Source organism: Vanellus vanellus (genome assembly GCF_965231255.1).
Source record: "Vanellus vanellus genome assembly, chromosome: Z".
Lineage (NCBI taxonomy): Eukaryota > Metazoa > Chordata > Aves > Charadriiformes > Charadriidae > Vanellus > Vanellus vanellus.
The window spans coordinates 43,867,860-43,882,919 of record NC_138908.1 but is presented as its reverse complement, the minus strand read 5'-3'; the positions used below and the strand labels follow the sequence as shown (position 1 = coordinate 43,882,919).

The 15,060-nt window shown below is 41.7% G+C and overlaps 1 protein-coding gene across 1 annotated transcript in view; it reads left to right on the top strand.

The window, feature by feature from the left end:
* The window catches only part of NTRK2 (neurotrophic receptor tyrosine kinase 2), a gene marked incomplete at both ends in the record, with an annotated part of 210,130 nt that overhangs the window by 158,319 nt on the left and 36,751 nt on the right, over nt 1–15,060 (top strand). The window contains 2 exons of the mRNA XM_082497238.1: nt 3,423–3,595; nt 7,281–7,515. Of these exons, the coding sequence (XP_082353364.1) occupies nt 3,423–3,595; nt 7,281–7,515 (408 nt within the window). The remainder of the gene's footprint in view (nt 1–3,422; nt 3,596–7,280; nt 7,516–15,060) is intronic.

Genomic DNA, 15,060 nt, shown 5'->3' with positions numbered 1-15,060 from the left:
GGCCGGGATCCATACTGTCTCCGCATAGGGTTGGATCCCCAGGCATAGGCTTGCACTAATTTAACCTGGCTGGAGCAGGAGGTGAGGATGACTGTCAGCACACAGGTTAGCAGCTGCCTCAGGGTCCCCTAGGAGATTGGAGGGGGATTCACCCTGTGCTGCTCTAGGATTGTGCTCAGTTAGCAGACTGCTGTGTGTGTGAGGTGAACAACATTTCTACAGCACCTGCAGAGGAAAACCAAAGGTTTCCAACTCTTCAGATCTTTAGTTCAGAGAAGGATCAAAATCACCCATTCGTTTCTTGAGGAAATATACCACTCAACTCTTGTATGGTGATGGAAAGCAGTAGTAAGGTTTTCATAGGGGAAGGCTGAAACTGTATAAAGGAAAGCTGTCATGAGAGTTTCATTACCAAGTCATACTAATATCAGTGAGAGCCACATCCCCTTGCTCTTACTCTGACTCATCCATGAATGCAGCTCTGTGGTGTTGGAGTGGACTAAGGAGCTTGCAGTTTGCATTCACTGCAGAGCACAGGTCTGCAGAGACTAAATGATACATGGATACCTGGGCAAGGACTCTGTGGAGGACAATAAGCATGAGTTGGCAGTCTGACTGTCACAAGGATGAACTCAGCCGATGTGGAACTCCTGTAACAGCCAGGGGGTCCCTCCATTGCCCAAGAGAGCGTGTCCCTCCTCCTTAGCTGCTGGCCTGAGTGGTTGTAAGGTACATGTGGTTGTATCTCAGTTCCTACTCAGGAAAAACTCCTATCAACTGGTGAGAGTGCTTCGTACACAGAGCTTTGGTGTACTTGTCAATAATGATAATAATAATGAATATGTCTTTTTCTTTCTTTGTGCTGTTATGGTTTTATTTTGATTTTATTTTTTCTCTTGCGCTGAGAACAAGCTAAATGCATTAGTCAATGTCATTTCTATGTAAATTCTACATACTTATTAATTTTTTCACTTTTCAGTCTCCTCCTTGCCTGATTGTGTCAGCGGTCTCTCATTAATTTTGTCTATTCTATGGGTTGCATGAAATAACGAAAAGGGGTTTTGCAGTGGTGGGTGACAGAAATTCAGGTCGCCCCTTGGTAGTAGAAACCCTGCCTGAGTTTTACCTGCATTTTAGACCTTTCTGTATTTTGCTGTTTGACAGAAAATGTGTAATTGCCATGGCAACTGCTCTGTCATATGATAATTTTGCTGTTTCTATGAGATAAAAAAGCGTCTTCTGAAATATACAATATGCCATCCTCACAGGGCAGAGCTGTCAGCTTTTTTACTGTCTTTCCAGGGAAGAAGCCTGCTGGAAAGAGTATCAGCCTGTGCGTCTCTCTTTCAATTTTTTATTCCAGGTTGCTATTATTTAAAAATGGTTTTTATACGAATTGTTTTTCTAATTCTGTTGTTGAGAAGAATGAAAGTCCATTGCTTTATACATGAAACCACCAGAGGAAACTCAAGGGACAACAGAATTGTTCCCAGTGATTTCATTATATAGCGTACATTGGACTATGGGTTGGTGCCTCTGTCAGGTCAAGGCATCATCCCAGAGCCTGGAAGCATTGGAAGACATTTCAATTTTAGTCCTCGCTCAGTTCAGATGTTATTGTGAGGGGACCATAATAGGGAGTCAATTTGATATCCACCTTAGACAACATAGCTGCCTATACTAATGTATTTTAGCTTGGGAACCTTTGATGATGCAGTATCCTTGTTGCATCATTATTGGTAAAACTTGTGGTAGAAGGATTCTGGGCCTGAAGACATATGAGATTCAAAAGTAAGTGGGTGCCTCAGGGAAAGGACATCTATGACACAAGTGACTTCTGTTGCCTCTAGGATCCACACAGCCTGAAATCCACTGGGAAAAGCCCCTGAATTTGCTAGATGGCTATCCAATCTGCCCTACTCATTGTCCCCCCGTGTGGACCTTATTGTAGTAGCTGTTCATTTTTCAAGACCTGTGGTTTCAGTTTCACAAGTAAAGCAAGTGTTTTCTCCAACAGTCATCTTTTAGTTCCTTCTTCACACATGCATACAAATAATACAAGAAAAGTGGACAGAATTGTCTCTGTTAAAGAAAAACTTTGAACAAACCATGACTACTGCAGCTAATAACTGGGTTTGTTAACAGAATGATTGCACGGTATCAACTTGTTCTATGTCTGTTCTGATGAGTGTGGTTGGTCTCATGCTCTGTATATGAATTTAGGATAGAAAATAAAGTGACTAGATGGTCAGGAAAAAGCATCTTTAGTTGAAATAATGCCACTACTTTTGTGTCTCATCTTTCTTTGTATTAAGTCAAGGTGTAGATAAAATCCAGAAGTACAGAACCCAGATATCAGTTACTGTGAATCATAATTTGTGAACATTGGTAACCTGCCATCTTTCTGTTTTAAAAATATTGTTTGAATTAGTGTAGTGCAACCACTGTATCTTTTGAAGGTAGACCCTAGTAGTCATTTATTGTCAATTATAATTATTCCTCATTTAATTGGTGTCAGGATTTGCTTTTTTTTTTTTTGGTTCATTAAAGTGTTTTCTTGCTCAGGAAGTGTAGTTTTCAAGAAGAGATCTGAAACTGCCTATACGTGTGGCAGTTAAATTATCATTATTTCATTATTCAACATTTAAGCCTCCTATTTGATCCAGTGTTGCTCTATTTCCTTCAAAATGAAAATATGCAGGAGTTTAGAGCTGTGTAAAAAAAAGGGAGTGAGAAAAATTGGCACCCCAGAATTCTGATCTGCATCTACTTCCTCTCTATCAGTTAGGATTGATCCTCCAGTTGCTTATACATATGCTTAATTTTAGGCACGTGAGTAGATTTACTGAGTATCAAAGGATTTTCTGGCTGAAGTCTCATGTTGTAATTTCTGCTCCAGGGATGTACCCTTGTATAAATCTACCTAATGTGCAGCACACCATAGGGGCCAACATCAGCAACAGTGACATTAGTAATACATAAAGAATGCATCTACGTTCCTGCTAAACTAGCAGAGTTTTATTTTAAAGAACTTAGAAGAAAGTTAAATACCAACAGATACTAGGGTTTACCTGAGTTAAATGTTAAAGGATATGAACCAGCTATGTACTAGTGTATTTTTGGGGTACTACCAGTTTATTTGTTCTGTGTTTGGAAAACGCTTGGCACAGTAAGATCATGAATTCTCTTACAAGAAAAATCATTGTTTGGCATGACATGTGGCAGGAGAATGAAAATTGTACTGCCATTACTTAATTGCACTTAAACATCACATCTGCATTTCTAAAAGAGTTATTAAGAAAGTACTTCCTCCATCCTTTATGCAGTAGAATGTCCTTATCTTACCCTTACAGTGCCATCCCACATGTTCGCTACCTTGTGCGAACATCTCGCCTTCCTTACATTTTTGTTTTCTCCACCAGACACTGAAGGATGCCAGTGACAATGCCCGCAAGGACTTCCACCGTGAGGCAGAGCTGCTAACTAACCTGCAACATGAGCACATTGTCAAGTTCTACGGAGTCTGTGTCGAGGGTGATCCACTCATCATGGTGTTTGAGTATATGAAGCACGGAGATCTTAACAAATTCCTCAGGTAAATCCACGAACACATATTGTGCTGGAGAGCCAGAAGTGGGCAGAGAAGGTAGGTGTTATTGGTACTTAATGTCAAATTAACTAGTACCACTAGAAAATGCCGACGCCTAGGAGTGCACATCTGTCCAACTCTTGTCTTCTATACAGGGATGTGGGGTTATTGTTTCTTTGCCTATTTGGAAGTACCATTAAGTCAAGCCTTATGCTTTGCACAAAAGGAATGGGAACCAAAGAAATACTGTTTTCAGTATATTTCAGTGTATTCTGAATTGTTTGGTTATAAATCTTAGAGTAGGAATCATTTACTTGCAGGCTTGACGATCACACTTGAGAAGATCCCACTCAACACCTATCGCTATCTGTAGGCATCTAAGAGCTTTTGAAATCTAACCCCTTTTCTCTTCCCTCCTCTCAGTGTTTTGGAAAGACTGCCATTAATCTGAAGCAAGAAAACTGTAAGCCATGGAAACTTCAGTGCAATGGAAAATGCTACATCTTGGGGTCCAGATTAGGGCTTTATTTCATAATGCTGTTCAGGAATGTGCATGGGAAATTTAAATTTGCCAGTAAAGCAGTCATAAATAGATAGATGATACCTCAGGTACACAATAATAGGGAACTCATGAACAGTGGGCTTGTGTGTATGCCATTTCCACTAGCCTGTACTCATTGACATAAAAATAAGCAGTTAAGAGACAGCTTTTGCTCTTATGTAAAAAAAAAAAACAACAAACATTTGCATAAGGGACTGTTCTTTCAAGGTCTTCTATGTCATTTTCATCAGAGGATATCACAATGCACAGAGATGTGTCCTGCCATTTTGGAAAGATATCTGTTGCAAAGCTGTAAAACAATCAAAACTGGCATCCCTTTAAATGGGTTCAGATTTTCTATCTGACTGGAATGGCTAGTGTCACCTTTTATGCATTTTTGATAGCCTATGTGAAATGAGCTTGCTGTCTGTCTAATCTCCACTGAACAAATAGCCACACTGTAAAAGCAAATGACATCAACTAGCATCCTCCCTTATTGGCAGGGCTGCCAGGTTTGGCAGGGAGACCGGGGCCTGAACTGGGGATGCAGAGCAAACACTACTACTTTTCCCAGACTGATTGTGTCTCTGGCAGAGGATTTAAGTATATTGTCAGAGCTGTGTCAGGGCGTTTACATTTGCCAGCTTGGACCTCTGCCGTGGATGAGGAGAGAACGGCAGTTTTCTGAGATGCCATCCCAGTACTTTTTCAGAACATTGAATTTCCATTAGAAGAAGTGAGATTCGCATCTGATAAGAAATAATTTCTTACTTCATAAGAAATACTTATTCTTTTACTCTTTTTGATTGGCCTTTTCTTACCTCCTAGCTCTGATTTTGAATTATTGTACAGAAAGGTAGTTTAGCAGACAGTATATTTCCTACTTTAGGTCTTCTCTTTTTTTAATTATTAATCAGCCCTTGTCTTTAGAACATAAAATGATTATGCTGGGACAAGCTGTTAAACCTAAGCTCCAATTTGTCATTCCTCTCACATTTGCTGCAGCTTGTGCTGCAGATCAGAGGTTAGTTGTAAGCAGGCTGTAAAAGCCTATATTTCTTACCCTGCAGCGCCACCAAAGGCTGTCGGGGAAAAATGAATCCAAAATTTAACCCAAATGAGCCTTGCTATCTGCATGCAGCCAAAGGCTGTTTCAGATCTAAGACTAAAGCCTCAAAGTCATTCCTGCCCTGTGCTTGTTCTGGCTAGTGGAGGCTGCTGTGGATTCAAAGAAATCTCTATCAATGTTCCTGGCTGTTGCAGACACTGAGGAACACCTCATTTACAGCCAGCACCAAGAGGACAAGCAAGGTGGATGGAGTGTTAAGAATAATCCACAAGTTTCATTAGATACAGACCATGTCCTCAAGGAAGCTGGCAAAAGATGAAGAGTTCTCTAATTTAGCGACTCAGAGCTTCATGTCTGAGAGGAGTCATTAAAAAAATCCATGCATTGAAAAGGTACAGTGCTTTTCAATAGGAATTTGCCTCTGAGTCTTAGCTCGAGATTTCATATTGTCCTGTTTATTGCCACCCCCTCCCCCCTCAACCCAGACCAGTTGAATGGTAGTCTGTATATACACTGTGGCAGAGAACTTCTTTGCCTGGTACCAGATGCTGTCCCAGCAATGATACACACCCTCCTTCATTTCTTTTTTACATCTGTCACTTTGCTCATGAAGTTCTTCCCTTGAGGCAATTTTAATATCATATTTCTAATAGGTAGTGTCAGATTTGATCTCAGGTTTTGATTAATTTGCAACTCTCTTCCAAAATCCTGTGCCCTTCCCCTGGGAATGAATTAAGGCCTCACCTATGTTGATTAGAAAGGTGATTCTCTGAAACTCCTTTTTGTAGGAAGGAGGGACATTTGAGAGAAAATAAAAATCAGTTCCAGAGTATTTAAAAAAAAGTTGAGGAGGGAAGAGGAGAGGTGGTATCTCGGAAAGAATAATCTTCAGGAATGGAATAAAAAAGGCTCCTGGAAACCCAGAGTAATGGAATGGAAGGAAAGGGATATTCAGAATATTATAAGGTGTGTCACATGAAGAATGATTGCCAGATGACCTCATTAATTGGATAGGGATTAGCTTGCAATTCTTACTATAAAAAGTGTATCGGAATGTTTCTGTCTTCAAGGTAGTATACCAGAGCTAACATAGTTAAGATGGGTGAACCACATGTGTTCCAGTACTTTGCTGGCCTTTCCAAATGCAGAACAGCTCTCCTTCTGCTGGAGAGCATACAAGTTTCTCATTAATCAGTTGATTATTGCATCTTAGGGACTCGGTAGGTCTTGAAAAGCTCGTATTTCTGAAGCTATTTAATGGTTCCAAATAGTGTGGTTTGTGTCCTCTTCCCATTGTCAGAAATTCCCTTGTCGGGCAGGACTTACCCTTGCTGATGAAAGAAGCAAAAATTATTTTCTGCTGTGCATTTGGATAGGAAATTAGAAGTGTAAATCTAAAATTGCTACCTTTGTTTCTCAGATGGCATCTCAGAAGGAAGTTAGCTCTTTCTGCTTTGAAAAAAGATGGAAGGGTCGACGGCCTGTCTCCCAGTAGAAATCAAGGAATGCCAGTCATAGAAAAAGTGATGCTAGGCATAGCCTTTCACTCTGTGGCCTTTCAGTCTTACAGGGTGATAAGATTTTCCTTGGTTAACCAACAGCTGCATTCGCCAGCCTTTCTCCACAAAACATTCATAGAATCATAGAATACCCGGTTGGAAGGGACCTCAAGGATCATCTGGTCCCACCTTTCTTGGCAAAAGCATGATCTAGACAAGGTGTCCCAGCACCCTGTCCAGCTGAATCTTAAAAGTGTCCGTATTACTAGATTACTGGAACAGAACAGGAGAAAGGTAGTTTTGGACAGAGGCGTATTATTATGAATGACTGTGACTTATTTCCATGAGTAATATCTCACCTGTTGTGTAATACTCTTCACACCACCTGTCTTTCACACAATGAAGGAAAACAGTAAATGAAAAAAGCCAAGATACCAATTTTCCCCTATTTCAGCAATGAATTTGTAGCCCGTTGTTACTATATTTGAGCTAGTCAGTTGTGGGGTTTTAGGTTCACTAATGCCTTTCACCTCAGAAGCTTGCAAGTGGCCTGTCACTTAATCAGCTTGTATTTTGGTGCAGGGCACATGGACCAGATGCAGTACTGATGGCAGAAGGCAACCGTCCTGCTGAGCTGACCCAATCCCAGATGCTTCATATTGCCCAGCAGATTGCAGCTGGTATGGTCTACCTGGCATCACAGCACTTCGTGCATCGGGATCTTGCTACCCGGAATTGCCTGGTTGGTGAGAACCTACTGGTGAAGATTGGGGATTTTGGGATGTCTAGAGATGTGTACAGCACAGACTACTATAGGGTAAGTGAACTGCTGTAATTGGTAATAACCTAGCTCTTGGTCAGTCATCTTACCACATTGATGTGACTGATTCTGCTTTTACACTCAACCATCTGTCTCTCAGGTAATTTAGAGTCTGGCATATGGAGAACCTGGTTTTGAGTTACAAAGTTTTGGTAAATTTGGAGACAGTTAATCAGAATAAGATTGGCACGTCCTGTTGTTTATATATGTTGTCTGTATATTCTAATAATAAATCACAGAAAGGTCTTTTTCTGTGGGCAGAAATTTTTCATGTTTGCTTGGCTTTAGTGAAGAAGGAGGAGCAGCAGATAAAAAGGAAGACTGGATAATCAAATTTGGCCCAACACTTTGAAGTTATTAAAATGTATTCTTATATATTGCTAAAACCAATGGTAATCATAGCTTTCAGATATTGTATAATGTTTCAGTTTACTAGAGAAGGTGTAAGTACTGGACAGCAGTACTGGACCAGTTATTTTACTCAGGAAGAGACTAGGTGTGAAATTGTCATATACTCAGCACCTGAAAGGCTGTCAGTAAGTTTCTCCTGCCTTAAGCCAGGTCTTTAGTCCTACTGCTTATGGTTGAAGAGTTGTTTTGTGATGGGTAAGTGTAGCCCATTGCACTTGTTCATTCTGGCCCAAGCTGTTTTCCCTGAGCTTGGTTGCCATAAAATGATCTCTGAAGTTTGCAAAAGGCTTCTAGGATTACTAGGATAAACAGGACTGTGTGCGTTAATTACTGTTGCTGATGTTGTCTTTGTACTATGTGGCAAGTCATGTAGGTGACAGCATTTGCTGTTTGCTACCACCTGTGTAATTTGATGACTGGAACTGAAGCTATCCGGTGTTTGTGGCTTGGGGAAGACAATCTGTGACAAAGCTGTTAGCTTATAAACCCTAGAGTTCTTCCTGTAAGATAAGCCACTCAGCGTCTTTAAGCACATTTTCTGTATCTGCCTCTCGCGTGTCTTGCTGCGAGTGCATTTCTTATAGACAGAACGAAGGCCTCTTCCTTAGCCACCCAATTTGGGCTGCTGTGTCCATAAAGGAGAGTGTGACCTTAGCATCAGTGTTTGTGGGAAGCCCAGAAACAGATTGTCTCTACATCTGGCTGAGGCTGGACAGGGCACACAAGAAGTATTGTTGAGTGTTACTCCACTTAACAGCTGAGAAGTAACAGTCTCCTCTATGCTTTGTCTTTTCTTTCAAAAGGCAAACAGAGTATTTGGTAAACAGAAGAACCAGTTTCCTCCTATATTTTGTTATTTTGGAAACTTGGCACTTCACGCTATTTGGTCGATGTAAAACAAGCATGACTGCACTTCAGAACTTGGAAAAATATACAGAATGGTAATCACTGCCTCTGTTTGCATTTGCGAGGACACAGTGAGCACCAAAGGCCAGGGTTTCTTGATTTGCATTTCAAGTATGAGCAATACTTGTTGGGATTGGAGGCGTGTCTCTGTTCAGTACTTCAGTGAGATTGGATTTGTTTACCATGTTCGTCATTATAGTTAAGAATGAATGTCCATGCTTAACACTAACTGTTTGCAAAGGCCTTGAGAGTCAGAGCAGCATTTTTGAACAATAAATGCTCTGCTTATTTTTGGAAAAAATTAATAACTCCCTGCTGGAGAAAAACTACTGCTGGAGAAAAACTACCTGCAAAAACGGATAGAAGCTAAATAATCATGTGGGCTTCCTGGGGACAACTGAGGCCTGGCACAGGCATGTGATAGTGTATTAAATCTGCCGTCATCTTACCTGCTCATGTACCTCTGGGTTTAATCCTTGCGTCATACACAAGAGCACTCACACAAAGCTTCTACCCAATGAAGCACAAATTTAGAACAAGACCCATAACCTGGAGAAAGCGGGGGTTCACCAAAGGAAATTCAGGGTAACCTGGGTAGTCCTTGGGTACTTCTCAAAGGACCTAATTCAAGCGGTACACTGCATTTCTCACTGCCGCTTTACACAGATTCACTCTTTTCTTTCCTTCTTCTTTCCCTCTTCATCACTTTTTTGAGGCCAAGGGAGGATATGTGGGGTCCAGGGTGTAACAAAGGAGAAGAAAAGAGGGAGTAGTGAGAAGAGGGTGCAGTCATGGATGTGAGAGAGGGAACAAATAAGGCAGGAAAGGTAAGTGTAGAGGGGTTTTAGTAAAAGACACAAGTGTGATTGAAGGGAGAAAGACATAGACAAGTGTCAGAGGGAATGAATGAAGGTGTAAAGTAGCATGGCTCCATTCAAATTGGTGGTGTATGCTTGCAATATGATGGATGGGTATGCAACTTAAAGTTGGGTAGTTGCTTGTCCTGCACAGTGAGAAAAACAAGGACCATTTTCTGGTTCCTCATGTTCCAGCTGGCTTCTAGCTGGTGCGGAGGAGGGACAGGCAGCCTGCTGTGCCACCATATTTCACAGTGATAAAAGTTGGAAGTTACAGTTGAGCCTTTGGCCTGCCCTGCTTGGGCCATATGTAGGCAGGTCGGAAGCTGGTCGTGAAACAGTCAAGGCTATGATGACTTTCCAAACAGTTGCCTGGAGAATTATATGCACGGCAGGCCTAAGTAATGAAACTGTCAGTGATGACACTGGGATGGCACTGACCTACCATACCTAATTGTTTATAGCAGGCTAAGTCTTTTTAAGTGCCCAGGCTTAATCACATACATAGAAGCAATTCTTCCCCACCCTTGACAGCTTTATCTGATGCTTGTTGGAAGGATTTACACAGCTCCAAAAAGCTGTGCAAGAAATGGTTCAGCATTTGTGTTTATTAATACACTGGAATCAGTTTTTTGGGATCCTATCACCCTGTCAGGATGTTAGATTTGCCCAAGATGGTTATTTATAGCTTGCTTCTGTAAGATAAGGATGATCCCCAGTCGTTGTTCACTGTTAGATTGTTAATGGCATTCTGCATTGAATCATCTCAGTTGTTAAGAGATGCTTCAGGGGAGAGGGGGAGAGAAATAACCCTTGGGCTGGGAATACATGTGATGCGTGGCCCTGATGGCACAAGCTTTCCTTTTTCTCCTCCATTCTTTTTCCTTTCTTTTTCATCAGGCAGGAATCTTGTGGGTGGGGGGAGCCCTGGAGTACGTGCTAGCATTCAGTGTAACAGCAATAGTTTTCAGTAGTCAGACCAGATGAGCGCAACAACATGAAGAAACTGCAGTGGTTTTTCTTACCCAGCACTGCTGTCCACCTCAGGCCAAACTAAAACAACTGTCGAGTAATTAGTTTGGTCTGTGTGCCAAACAGCTCCAGCAGCACTCTGCTGCACTGCAGTCCTTATAGCACAGTGGATCATTTCACAAAGTTATTCACTTGCAGAGTTTAGGTCTCAGGTTCCTTAGGGGCTTTTATTTGTTTTGTTGATGTTTGGTTTTTGTTGTTTGGACTCCCAAATCCCACAGGTCAGGGTTTTCCATCTTTCCCTATGATAACCCAAGAAGTGTGACTCAGCGGCAGCTTTCAGTGGCTTAAAGTATTGACACTGAAGCATGTGAACAACTACTTTGCTAATATTTGTTCTTACACTCAGAGATAGTATATCTGGCCCTTTTTAGGCTTCCAGTTCAGGAAAGCTTAAAAGAAAAAAAAAAAAAAAAAGAAAAGGGCAGGTCATCTTATCCCAGTACTTGGAAAAACTTAACAGGGATATGCTTTAAATATCCAGCTTGGTCAGCCAGCTACAGGCTTGAGCCAAGATTTTGGATGAAACTGTGATCTCACTGGAGTAAGCAAGAGCTTTGCTATTAACTTCATTAGGACCAGAATTTCACTCTTCCACATTTTTACGTTTGTCCGGTGCAGGATAGGGACTCTGTTTCTGATTTAGATTTATGGAGCTCAGTTGTGTAATCCCTGTGTAGCTATTGTATAACTTACTTGCCTTTATGCAAGAGCGCAAGGAACAGTGGAGAAAATAAGGACTCCTTTTCTCCGCTTGTACAAACCACACAAGGAGCTGTCAAAAGACTGGCGCTATTAGTGAGGTTTCCATCTTCCTAGAGGCCCAACTCACCTCAAAGGGACAGAGAGGTTCATAAGTCACAAATTAGTTTCCTCCATTTCTGGAACAGTTGGGGGAGAAGGACCCAAGAGGATGTGTTTCAGTATAAAGTCCAGTGACCCGGATTCTCTTTAAAATCTGCATATTTTGTACCATGATTTGCTATTCATAGACAGCATAGCATGTAGGATTGGAAGAAGCAACATAGGTTACTGAGCCCAAGTCTTCCACTCTTGCTGGAAGCCACACAGTAGGTGTTAAGGGTAGGAGGAGCAAAAAGAACCTCAGACCTCCTCAAGCCAGATGGAAAAACCCAACACTCATTAATATTTTAGCCCCTTCTATATAAAGCACCAAACCCCTTAAAAATTCCAGTCTGCCAGGGGAGAAGAGGAGACGATGTCAAGAGTATCAACAGTGTCCTAAGGCCCTAAAGAAAAATTCTGTTTGGCAAGAATTCCTGAGAGATCTTAGAAAGTCAATCACACCCAACACACAACAGGAGGTCACAGCAACCCCTATCAGTCTGTCTTGCTGAGAGTTACCTTCTGAGCTGGCAAACTGTACAATGCTATGAGCGCACAAACCAGCAGCACCAGTCTGTGGCATTGCTGGGGTTTGGTGACACCACTCAGAGCACATCTGGCCCCGCCACCTGTCCTCAGTGCCTCAGAGGCGTGTGGGAACTGAAGTGTACCCAGAGACAGAAGACACAGCAAAAGGGGAAACAAAAATAAAGGCAACCTGCAAGTCCTGGAGAAGGACTTTAGTTAAATAAAAACGGAGCAGTCTGCGAAACGCTGACAGGCTTCTTCTCAAATGTCTCTCAGGTATGCCACAAAATTGGATAGCAGCAGTCTTGTGTCTCTGATGCTTGAATTTCTAACTCCTGGATCACTCCTGTCCTGTCACACAGCCCCTTCCATCACAGTGGATGTTGCAGATGAGTAGGACCCTGCTGCCAGGGCTTTTGCCGGAAGGCTGCTCCGCAATCTCGTTTCCTAATGGCTGCAGATTTTATTTTTTATCAGTAACCTGAATTAACTCATGACCAATGTACACCCACTTGATCACGTTATTCTCCTTCCTTCCTAGCCTTTATGTCTCAAATTTATTTAGAAAAAATACTGCTGTCCCCTCCCAGACTGTTTTGGAGGGTTAAAGAAGGCATGTTGTCAGGAGAAAAGGTTCGTCATTTTTCTTCTCCTCATAGTAGCCTTTTCCCATGACTTCTAGTGTGTGAAACAGCAGTTTCAGTGTCTCTTTCTGGTACAGACATCACTAGGACTGTGTGCAGTATTTTCCAAATGAGATTTTGCCTGTTCTTGGATCGGAGGTACTTCCCAGCTTCTAATGAAAACACACAGCATGGTACATCCCAGACTCACTTAGCCTGTGTCGTTGGCACACAGTCACTGTATTGTCAAACAGGGCCCTGGGCCACTCTCATCTTCCACTCCTTCCAAATGAAGAACATCCTTTTTTTTTTTTTTTTTAAGTTTTTGGTTTCAATCCCTCAGTGAATGACTTTGCAGTTCATACTGGCACATTTTGTACCTCTAGTGGTTGAGAAAGACTGTTGTCTCTCTTTTATTTTTAGCTGCTTTGGGGGCTGCTTTTTTTTTTTTTTTTAAATTAAAATTCAGGTCTTGTCTAATTTGGTGGTGAGTAAAGAACTAAAGAAACAGAATCATGGTACCAAAAAGTAAACAGCTGAGGGAGTGAGAAAGATTTGTATGGAAGTTTCCTAGATTTTTGTGGCTTTATTTCATAATGTCTCGTTTCTTGATCATTTCTATTTAATGTTAATGTTAAGCCAGTATTTTGGGAAAGGATGTCTTTTTAAAACATAGAGTTCCCATGCGCTTTCAGTTAAGACGTGAGAAGTTATTACACTTCTTAGCCTCCCAGGAAGACTTCCAGAAAAACTAAGGATTACACAATTCACTATTCCAGGCCAATTTTAAAAATACCCAGCTTTCAGACCTCTCTACATAAAAAGGTCAAAAACCCTTTTGAGAAACCGTTTTGACACTTGGGAGTATTACAGTCCTCAGGAGGCGGTCCTGATTCTGATCTCCGCTGTTGCTTAGCAAAGCCAGAATAGCAGTTTGAAGACAGTGAAATAACATTAGTATTAGAGTGGGGAAATGGCAAACAGCATCTTGCCAGCTAGGCACAGTCCTTCCTTCATGCATGAGCCTAATATTGCAGAACACTGTATTTCTGGCAACTGCATAATACAGTTTTCTGGTGACTCCCTATATGAAAGACTTGCTATAAGATACTGCTAGTAAAATAATCACCAGAGAGTGATCTCGCTCAAGCTATTTCCAGTACCAAATGCCTATTTGCAAAGAGAATTAATGCATGACAGCAAGGGGCTAAAAAAAGAAAAGGCTGGTTTATCATTATTTGGGCTGTAACTAGCCAGGCAAGCACCACGATACAAATGTTTACAGTGAGGAACAAGTGTCTGTCTATTCTGAAAGGGCAATAGCAGCAAACACCTGCAGGTCTCAGCTGTCACTACAGAGATGAATACCTGCGTGTGGGAGTTTGGAGGAGGCTGCACTAAAGAAAACAAGAAAGAGTTACTGAGAAGTCAAGCAGCTTGTCAAGGCATCCTCGTAGGTGTGTGTATTGAATTGTCACAGTTTGAAGGCACAGTTTGAAGGCTTTTTATTAGCTGCTATTTTTGCATGCATTGCTCAAAAGGAAATTATCTGCTTCCCTACATGGACTTCTCAGCTCTCCTCCTCCGTCAGAGGCTCATTGCATCATGTGTAGTGCTGGGGAGGACAGAGGGTTCCAGCAGCCTTGGAGGACGTGCACAGATGATTTCATGCAACTGGAAACAATACAGGAAATAATGGGCCAGCTAGGGAGATGTAAATCCGAACTAGCTGCCTTGAACTCAGTGCAATAACTCTGAACTTAACATAACTGCAAGGAGAATCAGGCCTAAAGATTTTAGAGGGCTTCTAGGAGCTTCCTAAAGGTCACCACAATGTCAGCATTTAGAAACTTGCATATACCAGGACATGGCATTATCCTGATGCTAGAGCATAAGCAGCATAGCTTGATGCCTGTTACTGCTTGCCCACGACAGAGTATATTTTGTTGTGTGCAGGGAGCATGCTCTTTCCCCAGCTGTTACCTACACATCTCTTGACTGCTGGTGTTTTGTGTGGAACTGCAGCTTTCTAACTTGCTCAGTTCTACACAGAGAGGCCAGAGTCAGCTTTGTCTCAAGCAAGTACAGTTCTATCTTTTTTAGCATGACTATAGATGTAGTCACTTCCCAAGTGAAGTTTTCTCATCATCTTCACACCAGGGTCACTGGTGTTACTTATAGTTCTGTTTCCATCTGTTTTCATGGACACAGATCCTAAGAAGGGAGTCTGAGAAAGTTTTCCATATTAGTGCTAGGAGAAGGAACATCAGATGGATAGCATGTGTAGCGTGCTGCATTTAACAGTGAGTTCTTGCTAAACTCCATCTTGCAGGGTTAAC